At 40.6% G+C, this 12504-nt stretch overlaps 1 protein-coding gene across 1 annotated transcript in view; it reads right to left on the bottom strand.

The window, feature by feature from the left end:
• The window catches only part of LOC120721717 (junctional adhesion molecule 3B-like), a 45014-nt gene extending 32801 nt beyond the window's left edge, over nucleotides 1-12213 (bottom strand). Inside the window, exon 1 of the mRNA XM_040012214.1 lies at nucleotides 12040-12213. Within this exon, the coding sequence (XP_039868148.1) occupies nucleotides 12040-12181 (142 nt within the window). The 5' untranslated portion in view covers nucleotides 12182-12213. The remainder of the gene's footprint in view (nucleotides 1-12039) is intronic.
• Nucleotides 12214-12504: the final 291 nt, after the last annotated feature.

Here is a 12504-nt window from a genome sequence, read left to right on the forward strand (position 1 = left end):
CACAGATGTGAACACTGATGATCTTGAGTGTTGATGATAAGGGATAAAACTGTACAGTCACTCAGTTCCACATGAGTGAGCCTGTACAAGGGAAGGGAAGGACAGGGCGGTGGTGGTAGATGGGGAAGTTGGGGGGTGGGGGTTCATTACACTTGAGCGCTAGCTGGACGGAGGCCGTTTCGAGAGGCTTGTCAGCAAAGCGATATAAATATTTCCTCTGAAAGTGTGCCAAAAAGCTCAAGAAACCATAAGATCATTGTTCTAGCTCATAATAGATTGGGCCAGCATGAAAAGCTGTGAGGGGGCTCTGGGTTCAACTTTGGGGTGGAGTGTGCTGGCTGTACAGAGGACTGTGGCTTGCTGTTTGTTTTCCTTCTGTTTCACCTCACACAAAAGGAATATACAATATACTGAGGCGCACCATCAACTTTACATGGCTTTTGTTCTCATTGCTTACTGCTGTTGTTTTTTTATTTTCTCAATAAATTATTTGTTGGCTTTTTGCTTTTGTATGTTGAATATTTTAGGAGCCACACATCTGTGCTCTCTGTATTCTTAGGTTTTAAGAGAATAGCTCTCAGAAGTGGCTTTGTTTTTCAGTATAAGCAAGGCAAGCAGGGGCCTGCCACTAATGTAAAAACTAGTGAAGCACTTGAAGAACAAGGTAAAGTTTTTACCTCAGCAAGCTCTCTCCTGTTGGTACTGTCTGGAAAAACAGCGCAGCATTATCCTCTGGGTTTTTATATTATATGTATATACATATGTAGTCCAGCCTTAAGGTTTAAAATTAGCCATATTTTGATATTTTTCCCTTCACTAAAAGTGGTGATTTTTGGTCATTATATCAGGCAAGTGTGCATTCAGTAAATAGCTTCATTTTGTTTTCAAAAGAACCAAAAAGTGGACGCTAATAACACTCTTGGACCATTTGAATCTGATTTTAGAAACCACATAATACCTAAACTGCTAAAGTTATGAACAAAGATCCTGGACAGACAAAGAGAAAAGCCAATAGTGAAACAATCGTGGAGGTTTTTCAGTTCTCTCACCCCACTTGAGCATAGTTTATGGCTATTAAAAAAAAAAACCTAAACAATAAAACTATTTTGCTGTTAGCTTCCTTTATGCAACGGCTCTGTCACTAGAAACCAATGCAGTAGCGATAAAACACAACTGAACTAAATAAAGTGGCTTAATGAAAACTGCACCTCAGTAGCAAGTATTCAGTACTGTATATGCTTACACGTGCCCAAATCATTCATTGCAGGTGTAGGGGCGTTCCTCGTTAGTCGACTAAAACGAGGAAAACAAATTTGACTAACTGACTAGTCTCAAATAAAGACTCAGATATCAAGTTAAAGCTGAGAACCATTTAATGCCAAAAACTCTCTAAACAAAGGCATTTGATACGTTTTATCGTCCTTAGTTGGTGTAACTTTGACATGGAAAATCGTTTGGAATTACTGCTGCCGCACGTGGAACCATTTGAAGTTGCCATTTTAGCTATGATAATGACAAAGGAAGTGGAGCACCCTCATTAAAGGAAATGAGCAGATAACCTCATCGTCTTGAAAAAAGCTGCTCTTATACAGGATATGAGGTTTAATGTAGACAAACACTCAATTTAGTCTAATTACTACAGTTACAGGAAAAAATACAGGAAATTCCTTAAAACAGAAAGGCTGTGAAATATCTACTAGCTCCTCCTCTGCTTCTAATTCTTACCCCTTTTTTCTTCTTCTGTTTCATTTAGTTCAGTTTAAGGTGGAGTAAAGCATTTAAAATTGAAATTTAATATTTACAGAACTCTTGTAAGTGCTTTTTGGGTGGATAGTCTTGTGTAATCTTTTTTTAAGTTCAGGAGCTAGAATTACAGAATATTCTCAGCTTAATGCTTCGGTCTTATAAACCTGACCATTTTGAACCATCTGTTCCATTCATGACGAATGCCTGACAAACTCCTGAGTCATGGTGAAATCCACACAAATTGCTTCTTCCTTTTCCCCCTCCATAGCTTTCCGTGTCACGGAGACGAAGCAGAGCCACATGCAAAGCCCCCTCTATGGGAGCTCAGCCGGGCCAGCCACCATGTTACAAACTCGTCACCTATGTCTGGCATCCTGACAAATATTTAAGGCACTCACTTACCCAAAGTATGCCCTGACACACATGTGGCAACAGCGCTGTGTATACTGAGCTTCTGCTCAAGCATAATTCAAAGCAAAGACCTAAAAAGCGAGGCTGATCCAGGCATTCATGATCCTTTGTGACATAATCAGGAAATTCCATTCATGCGCCTACATATCAACCATTTCACTTTCTTTAAATATTTATTTTACTTTCATACACCAACACTTAGACCCAGGGTAGATTTTCCCCACACTTCATTTTTTGGATGCTGAGAAAGATTACACAGATGAAGGTCTCTATCATCATCATCATCATCTTTTCTGACCCGAAAAACCACTGGTGTACAGAAATCGATAACATTCAGATCAATGCCATTTGGACCGCTTTCTACCACAAGGTACTTTGGTAAGCTCCAAAGCAGCCAAAGAGTGCTATCAATTCCAGTGCAGCCTCAACATATTTATCACTAAGTAGCCCAGAAGGCATAGTGCTCACACCATATGGCCACATGGTCTGGTTACAATCTGTCCATGCTATCTGTCCAGTCAGCTGAACGCAAACTGCACTTCTGTCAGTGCTGGTGGGCTTTGTACAGCACCACAGCTATTGATCACAAATAGATACAGCTTTTGGAATTTGCATTAAAAATATTGTTTATGTTTTTTAGACTCCTATGTGATAACTTGGAAAGATCGAGTCCAGTCTTCTGTACAGCAAGCAGCACAAAGACCGAAACCAGTGAATTACTGTGGTAACAAAATCCCCCAGCATTTTAACTTCACTTAATGACATTTCATAAATTTCTGGTTTCTAACCTCTTCGATTCGGTATTTTTCTGATTTGAAAATATTTCTTGGCTCTGAGCGGTTGCCAGGCAACAAGATGAAGCTGCATCTCATTGAATCTCAGAAAATAATAAAATCTAGACACTCTATCACATCCTGTTGCTTGCCTGTTTGTTGTAGATTTAGGAAACAAGATGTAAGAAAGGTGCTTTTTTGTTTCATCTGAAGAGTCAAAGACCGTTTTCTGTACTTGCGGTCAACCAAAGTCCTTTCAGAAGAAAACTTCAGCCCTCAACAGGAAACTTTAAAGTTGGGACAGTTATTCTTAAGCATCATCTTAATTAAACCCTCACTTCAGTGATTACCTACGCTCTATGAAACTGACTCGGGAGGAGTACAACATTCATTAGAATTAAACATTAGAACAATATAAACTTTGTATTTGTAATGTATTGTTATAATTTTATTACATTATTAAAGCACAAGGTTCAGTTAGCAGTTCACAAAAATAAATACTTTTACTTTCTTCCTCTGAGTACATTTCTGTACATTTTTTAAATTTTTACTTGAGGACAGAAGTTGAATCAGTTCTTGAACTTTGACCAGAGTATTTTTAACACAAGTATCTGTACTTCTACTTAAGTACAGAATGTCTGTACTTTTGCCACCTCTGGGATTCTGCATTATTTTAGGATGAACTTGAGATCGTGTTAAGAATTTCTGCAGATGACTGGATGCTGAACTTTGACCTTTTTACCTGAAGTATTTATGTCCTAATGAAGTGACGTTGGTGTAAAACAAATATTTTCTAGTTGCATCACTACTCTCTTTCTCTGTCACACGCACTGAAACACTTTCCATCCCTTCATATGTTGTTATGATGAAACTAATGTAATCTGTATCTTGTAATATGTAACTTAATCATCACAAATGACTCATTGGATGAGTTCCAAGCAGTTAAATCCCCTCACAGGAGACTTAGCAGTATGGGAGAGCTATACCGTTAAGTATGATGCTTCTACAAAGTGTCTTTTTCATGACACGGAGACTTCTAACCACTAAGAAGTGATTCGTTTGTCCTTATCATTTAAAACGACGATGCTGGACGTTGTTCTAACATTGTTAAACTGCCCAGTGTGTAATGAATAACCTCATTTTTAAAGCTGAAAACGTCAAGGTCCTGGTCTTGCCCACTGGCTGACCCACACTGCTGAGCCGGGCTGTTTAAAACTCACTTTGCAGTGCCTCCAAGTGGATGCCACTAACTCCCATGAAATCCTCTGATATTTAGCATCACTACTAAACTGACTAGACCAACCCCAAAGAATTAACATTCACTTGATGTTTTAAACAACAAATTATAGTACAGCCCAGGATTACTAATAAAGTCCAGCATTTCTATAGTGTTTAAGGCTTCTATCTACAGCCATTTATAAATAGTGGTAATGTTCTGTTTTGGGACCACATGTATATCTGGAAAGGTATGATGATGCTGGGAGTGCTTCCCTACTCATGCTTCCAAACATGGAAACCTTGAGGTAGAGAGAGCAGCAGCAATGTTCCTGTTAAAATGAAGTTTTCCCTTCCCACTGTTGCCAAGTGCTCACTTATATTGATTGTATAATTGTTGGTGTTTCTCTGTATTAATGTAGGGTCTTCTTACCTTACAAAATAAAGTGCTTCAGGGCAACTGCTGTTGTGATTTGGTGCTATACAAATAAAATTGAATTGAATCAGCTGAGCAATTAGCTCACATGGGCAGCACTGAAATCAGATGGTTATTATTGATTGCTTTTGATTGTGGTCTGAGCTTTACTTTCATGGCCAGCCAAACTAACCCCATGTTAGATGCCGTATGCTTTTATTTAGACACCACATGTCTGGCAGGTGCACTCAGATCCCCATTCAACCTCCACAGAAACATCACGCAGGCCTGATATTAGCCCGGAGGTGGTGGCTGGAGGTGTAGAAACCTCCTTGTAATTACAGACTAACAGATGTGAGAAAAGGAAATGAGCTTTAAGCCCAACTGCTTCTGTGTAGCAAAGGGAGTTCTTGCTGTAATAACACGTGCCGGTATACTAGTCTTAATTACAGCATTGTTACCTAGCACAGGTGAATGCTCCATACATGCAGTCCGTCATCCTGTCACCTTATTCTCATGTTCCAAGCAATAACAGAAACTGGGGAACTTCCAAAAGCTCTTTACTCAAAACAGCCAAACATCATATTTCATCCCCGGTACAGCTTGTGCTGAGAGGCACAAGGTCATGCTCAACATTTCTGGAAGCTTTAGTTAGAGAATTGGGAAACCCCAACTCAACACAAGATAACACACATTTATACTCTCACACAAAGAGGTTAGGATCTCAGCAGAGCTCCCTTAATATCTAATGTTATTTTTGTGGCATACATCATCAGATGAGCTGAAATCTTTTTTAATTCACTCGGAGAATAACATTTACAGCAAACAGATACAAAAAACAAACAGATTTCTTTAAAGCCATTTGGTTTATCCTGTGACATCTGAAGTCTCTCTGCTTCATTTTCTTTCACGTGAACACTTGTCTACAGCCCCACCACATTCAAAATTTAGGGTTGATTTTAAGATTTTAGTTATCTATCATTGTTATTTCAACTGTTGCTCTTATATTATATCATTTATGGAACTGAAAGCTGAGAGAACTGAAGGGACCACATAGGGCTGCACGATTAATCGTTAGAAAATCGCGATCTCGATTCATACTTATGTGCGATCTCATTTCCAAATGACAACGATTTAAAAAAAAAAAAAAAAAAAAAAAAGACGACGACAATTGTACCGCATTTTACGTTTCATGCAGATACGTAATCTGCATGAAAACAAGTGCTCACTCTTCCTGCTCAACAAATGACAAGGGCGGAGCCTTATACCACGTGATACAGAACCTGGCTGCTAAAATTGGCAGGGAAAAAACAACGGAGAGCACGTCAGGGATGACGAGAAAGTGACAGGAGAAAATCCGTCCCGGTCAACCACCCAAACATCAATAACGGGAACCTTATACAGCGCTTCCCTATCCCCTTCGAACTCCCGCAGGCACAAAGAAATTACGGAGGCTATCACTTATCACCTGACCAAAGATATGGCTCCCACCAACACTGTGCAAAACGAGGGATTTAGGAAAATGATCAACATCCTAGACAAACGCTACACAGTGCCGTCCCGCAACTATTTTTCTATTGTTGCACTACCTGCTCTATACACGCAGTGTCGAGCAACGGTGGAGACGGAATTTCAAGCAGCAACGACAAAATGTGAGACATTTGTTGTTTTTATGTTCAGTCTCAACTGTTACGAAGTTGATGTGCAGTTAAAAAGTGCAATAAATATTTATACTGGAAAAGAAAATCGTGAGAGAATCGTGATCTCAATTCTAAGCAAAAAAATCGTGATTCTCATTTTATGCAAAATCGTGCAGCCCTAGGACCACATTGGAACACTATTAAGCTACTGTACATGCACGTTTTGTGCACAGTTGATAGTAGATGTGGTTTTGAATGAACTGTGATCAAACACCTGAGGTTGTTTGATGACGCTGCCTTGTAGCTATTTTTAGACAGTAATTGCCCTTTTGTTACAGCCTGCTAAACAAAAGATGAATCCAGAGCGATTATCTGGTTATGACTCTGAGCAGGAGCACAGCCTCCAGCTCTTTCCTTTCCGAGCGCAAGCGGCTCAGCCACATGTAGTTCACTGCCTCTTCCATGTCATTAATGAAACCCCTAATCACTTCACTAAGCTGACAGCATCCCAGTGTTTGATCGATATGGTCCCTTTTGAACTATTGATGTACTCCAGCAGAATTCAGTGAACACAGGAGCAGGAGAATAGCCGTGGTGTTTCCTCCCTACACAGGCCATGTGAACAAAGAGAGATAATCAAACAGGAAGCCTGTCTTCTGCCATCCTTAGCTTTGGCAGCCAGTAAGGACTCATCTTGGAGATTATCCTGTTTATCTAAAACACCCTAAACACCCGGTAATAATGTCTTGTCAAAATAAACAACCAATTAGCCTGCTATCACAACAGAGCCATAACTTCCAAAACTCAATACTCCACAACACGCAATTTTTTTCTCACGAATGTCTCCCTTGTCTAAACCTCCAGTTGAAAATAGGACCATGCTGACAAACAAAGCCAGAATTTTTACATTCCTTTTACCCACCGAGGCCATCAAGATTTTCATTTTGTTTTGTTGGCGAGCATGAGCTGCCTGGAGGCTGGTTCTCATGCTAGTCTTACTGACATTTGAAGCATGCACATGCTTTTTTGCCATTTTTGGAACATTATGTTTACCTTTTACACCGAGCATCTTCAACGCTCAGGTACAGTGAGAATAAATGTGAGCAGGACAACAAGCCAAATCCTTCTATCTGTCAAGCTAAAGTGGATTTGTGTCTCAGAAGATGTTTGATGAATGCCTTCAACTAACAATATTGGCCAGCTTTCTGTCCTCCCCCTTTCTGCTCTGCTGATGAGCTGGGTGAGGTCAGCCGGCTCATCAGCAGTGGTCCGTTTTATCTCCAAGGAAAACAGGTGGTTGTGATTGTCAGTCGGTGCTCATGTGATGTAAGGCATTCTGTCTACATATGTTTTCTATTTGGTATGTTGCATTTGCTAATGCGCAGTCAGGTTGAGGAGGGATGCACATATTTCTGGTTATGCTGCTGTTCAAAGCACCACGACCACCACCCACTCGTGCACAGTTGTTTCAGGTCATTCCACACTAAGATTCATGTGGCACTCCCCCATGGAGGGATTGCACAAATATCCCCTCGACTTACAGGAATGAATTGGGATTTTTTGTCAAGATTATTACACAACTTCCAGTTAGGCAACAAGCACAAAAATGCATAATTGCTTCCTGGAACCATGATGAATGTGTTGGTATTGCACCTCTCACTCAAGGGTGTGGAGCGACAGACTCTCGACTCATACCAGGCAAATGCTGTGTAGCAAGGGACTCCTTTTGGTTTGTTTGCCCCGTTTTACTCTGCCATTAGTAAAATGTCAGACTGTATCAGACTTGTCCACAGGGGCCACAGCCATGCCATTCAGAGAGCGCTCCAAACATTTGCTCACAAGCTTTGGGTGGGGAGAGAAGCATCTGACAGCTAGCAGCTTGTACGGGAGCTACTATCAGCATTCATCTCAGGGTGCTGCCACAGTCAGAGTCCTGCCGTGACAACTGACAAATAAAGAGCCAAGACTTTTTTCTTTTCACAAAAATGTTTAAATAGCATAATGGGGTCCAATTACGTGTGGCTTAGCCCATGTTCAAAATTCTCAGAGTGACATAATGACATTTAACAACAATCTAGCAGTCTGCCGACTCATAAAAATGTCAGCTGTTCAGAAAGAGACTGCAATACTTCAAGAGTGAAGGATGGTTAATTGAGCCTCTAAAACCATCTGCACGATTTCAGTCTCTTTCCAGGTAACAACATTTACATGAATACAATGTTTGTGAGTGAATTACGAGGCTGTAGTTATGTAACTTAAAAATGCAACAATTACGTTTGGTGTGCGTTGCTCTGCACAAGTGTTTGTTATAAAAGTGAGCTTGTGATCTCAGAGTTTATATTGATACTAATCCACTTTGAGCATCTTCCAGTTCCACACATTTCTTGGCTGTGCTGCTGGCAGGAAGGTTCTGGCAGATGTCTAGCACTTTCTTTGGAATATTTTACGTGAAATGGTTCAGGTGGAGCCAGCAGTGGAAAACGTCAGTGCATTCCATTAGATCAGATTGGAAAGTCTGCTGTAAGCATGTGTACTTAAAATAATGATGCCCCTCGTCTTTCCCTCTGATGTCAGATGATTGGGCTGATATGTGCAGCCGTGTTCAGCCCGAGCTGGGTTTAGCGTTCGCTTGGCTGACTAGGGCTGTGTGGTCATTAGGATGATAGCTACCCAAAGAATGCCACGAACAGAAAATAACAAGCACATCTCACAGAGACAGATAATAACACTGAGCGTGACCAACAGCAAAAGCAGAGCTAGTGACACTCATTTCTCACTGAGTTCTGCTCAATTTTAAAACTTCAAAAAATAAATTGGGAGCAGAGCTTTTTCAACATACAAGAAGCATTCTAATTACAGTCGGTACCTATTAGGAATCAAACCCTTTCAGTACCAATTAGTAATTCATAAGATGGCTTGTGGCCAGATTGTCTAGCCAGATTCATTCCTTTTCTAAAAAGACAGTGGCGATGCAGGCTGGGAGCCACTGAGACCACATGGCTAAGCCCCGTCCAAGCAAGACAAAAGAAATTCTTCAATCTTTACCGGCTCACTGTCCTCCCCTGAAAATGTCAGTTGTGCTGCCTTGTCACAGAGTTTTCACAAGGGATCATTCATTAAGAGTACTGACTTTGAAATATATTGTAAATAAATAAGTAATCCAGCACACAGCCTGGAGGTATGTGCTGAGAGCACGGCAACAGATTTCACTGCTGCTCCTAATTAAAGCAAAGAGAATAAGCCCAGTCACACACGTGCGATATCACAGGAAAGGTTCTTATTTCTGTACCCTTTGATCAATATGTCTGTTCACATCTAAGGGGAAAAACCAGCAACCCATTTCATGTCACGAGATTCTTACCAAGCTCTCAGGCATTCACACAAAAACAAGGTTTCCTGAATCATTTACATATCAAATTAAGTACATTTTGTTGCATTTCTTCACCAAGCTAATAAATAAAAATAAATAAAAATGAGATTAAGGAAGGAATTAATGCCTACGACAAGACAGATACATATCGGAGATGCAGTCAGTTTTCTATAAAAATCCATCTATCTAAATTTAAATTGTATTTTTATGTTGGGATATGAGAAAGAATTTTTTTAAAGTAACTGCAGCAACAAATATTTTGTTTCCTCACTGTAACACCATGAAACCAGTGGAGCAAATACATTTCCTGTTATTACTATACAGATTTTATTATTATATTAATTATAGCCTAGTCACCTAGTGACATCATTTGAAATAGCTAGCTAGCTATAACAAGGTCACAGAAACTAATTTCAACATTTGTTGGTAAAGCACCAGCTTGTAGAAAGAAAACAACAGGAGGCAATTTGATTCAGGAAAGCATCCTGATGTCAGCCGCCACGTCGTTATCTGCTTTGCTGTCTACTTGTTCCACCTCAGAGAAGAACTTTGAGGCCCTCAGGAGCCTGCCACTCCTTATTATTACTTATTATTACTCCTTATTACTCCTTCACACAACAGATATGGGCGGGTCAATCTAGATATCGATAGTATCGATACCAACGCTGGTATTGTCAATAGATCAACGCTTTGTCTCTATCCTCCAAGTTCAGCATGTAGCCCACTGAATTGTGTTAAATTATTTTTTAGTAAATATAATATAAACAAACATGCACTATAAAAAATATAGTGCATGTTTTATTTATATCCTATAGCACATTTAAAGAACAGAAGTTGAGCCAAAGTGATTTATAAACAGGCACATTTACTTACTTCCACTGGCAGTGGGTTTAACATGTTATCTGCATCCGAGGAGCCGTTTCAGCCATCAAACTTTTTCCCACTAGACATTTTTTGAACAGTAACTTTCAATCGAACTGAACCTCAGAGACTGGCCTACCATTTTCTAGCTTCATAATGACTTTGCTCATTGGTGTGTGAACCTTTTCACAGAGCACAGTATTTGTTATTGTCCTTTCAGGATGTTTAAAATGTGTTTTTCTGGCTGTGTGGAACAGACTGTTGGATCTGTTCATCTTTGTTTTGGTTTATTCTTGTCTGCTTTGTGCTTCGGGGTCTGCTCGTTGGAAGACAACTCTGTTTAATTAAGTTTCCAGTTGCATTAGATGAGTGGAATATTTACTGAAAATCAGACTCAGACTTGTTAAATAAAATGTGTATGAAGTATACTAACAATCTTTAGTCTAGTACCCCCCCACCCCCCCTCCCGCCCCCAACCACCACCACGCAAGCGTAAAACACCTTCCGTCTATAGTAGCACCCTGAACTTCAAGGCCCTTCCCCACGGCTCTGAGCAAATAATAAATTTTAAATTTATGTAAAATCATATGAATGAGTATGACTTATTTGTCTTATGACAAATATCGTCAAACCGTGTGAGGAACGTGTAAAGGAACCAGGAGCTCGCGCATGAATATTTAAACAAACCGCTCCGCTCTTACAGGTGTCTGTTTTTCTGTTCTAGGTATCGGACTGATAAAGTTATGAGGACTTTCAGGTGGACACGGTAAAAAGAATTAATTTTATTTCGGTTTTGTAGGTTCACCAGCCGTGTCGCGGTTTGAAAGCGTTGGAGTGGAGGAGAAGGATGATGAGGAGGGGGGTGGAGGACGCTTTGCTGGTCTGCCTGGCTCCTCCCGCGGTCAGCCTGCTTTTATTCCGCTGTAGGAAAAATCCGTTATCTCGCGTCAGTACTTCCAACATCATCACCGCAGCTTCAAACCCGCGTTAAATAGTTAACGGCACAAGCTACGAAACCGCCTTAATTCATGTTTAATTTCCCAACGAAAAGTTTGTCTTCATGCTGTAGAGAAACTTTTTCAGAGCCAGGACACGCGCGCACAGAAAACGTGTCGGCTTAGCGACTCCAAATGTGCCGCTAAACTGAAGATCTGAACGTTCAGCTCAGACAGCCCTGCTTTCCTGATGTGTAGTTACATGTAGATATATCTGTCACTCCTGTTAACGGCGGCATTATTCCAATAAAATCAATACTTGAGAGTAGTCTGAGCGATGTTTTTCAGTAACAATGGACGCTTCAAACAATCACTCCAGCCGTGCATTTGCCAGACTCGCGTTGACATTAAGTTAAAAATGGCGACTATTTTGGTCACTTCATTAACTATATTTACTTCACGTCGAAGAGACCGAACTCGCTGTCAGTCTGGTTTAAGTTTAACGTTAGTTGAGTCTACACGGTTACTTCTGAGGCACTCTCTTTTCCACTTACTGTTGGTGTAAAAGAAAAATCGACCAAACAGATGTAGTAGTGGATGGCATTTGGCGGCCACCTTCCTCGAGCGGATAAAAGACAAAGTAGTAGTCGGTTAAAATAATTTTTGCACTTACACTGAGTTGAGAGGAGAGTCAAGAGCCAAGCCAGACGTGTTTTCGCCATCTTGGAGTCGATGCAATGCTCTATTTGGCTGACTGTACATGCGCAAAGTAGACTGAAGAGCCTTGCTGGGGATGGAGAGAGGGAGAGAGACATGGAGATAAACCGGAGAGAGAGAGAGAGCGCGCCAGGGAGGAGGAGGAGGAGGGAGGGGGGAGGGGGGTTCTATTATATTAGGTTTCCATAGCTACCGAAAGCATCACTCACACAGACTAGAATTTATAGTTGACACAATGTGGGAGGCCCTCACTACTGGGGCCATATGCTGTAGTTATAGTAACTTATCTGCAGTTGCAGATAAATAGGGTACCTCTGCCTTCTGTATACTGTATTGTTGTGTACAGCATTTTGACTGAGAAAATAAAAATATCAGGTTTCCTTGACTACATTAAAAATTTGGTAATATGAGTACAAAAACA

This window comes from Simochromis diagramma, unplaced genomic scaffold, assembly GCF_900408965.1.
Source record: "Simochromis diagramma unplaced genomic scaffold, fSimDia1.1 OVJJ01000123.1, whole genome shotgun sequence".
Taxonomy (NCBI): Eukaryota; Metazoa; Chordata; class Actinopteri; order Cichliformes; family Cichlidae; genus Simochromis; species Simochromis diagramma.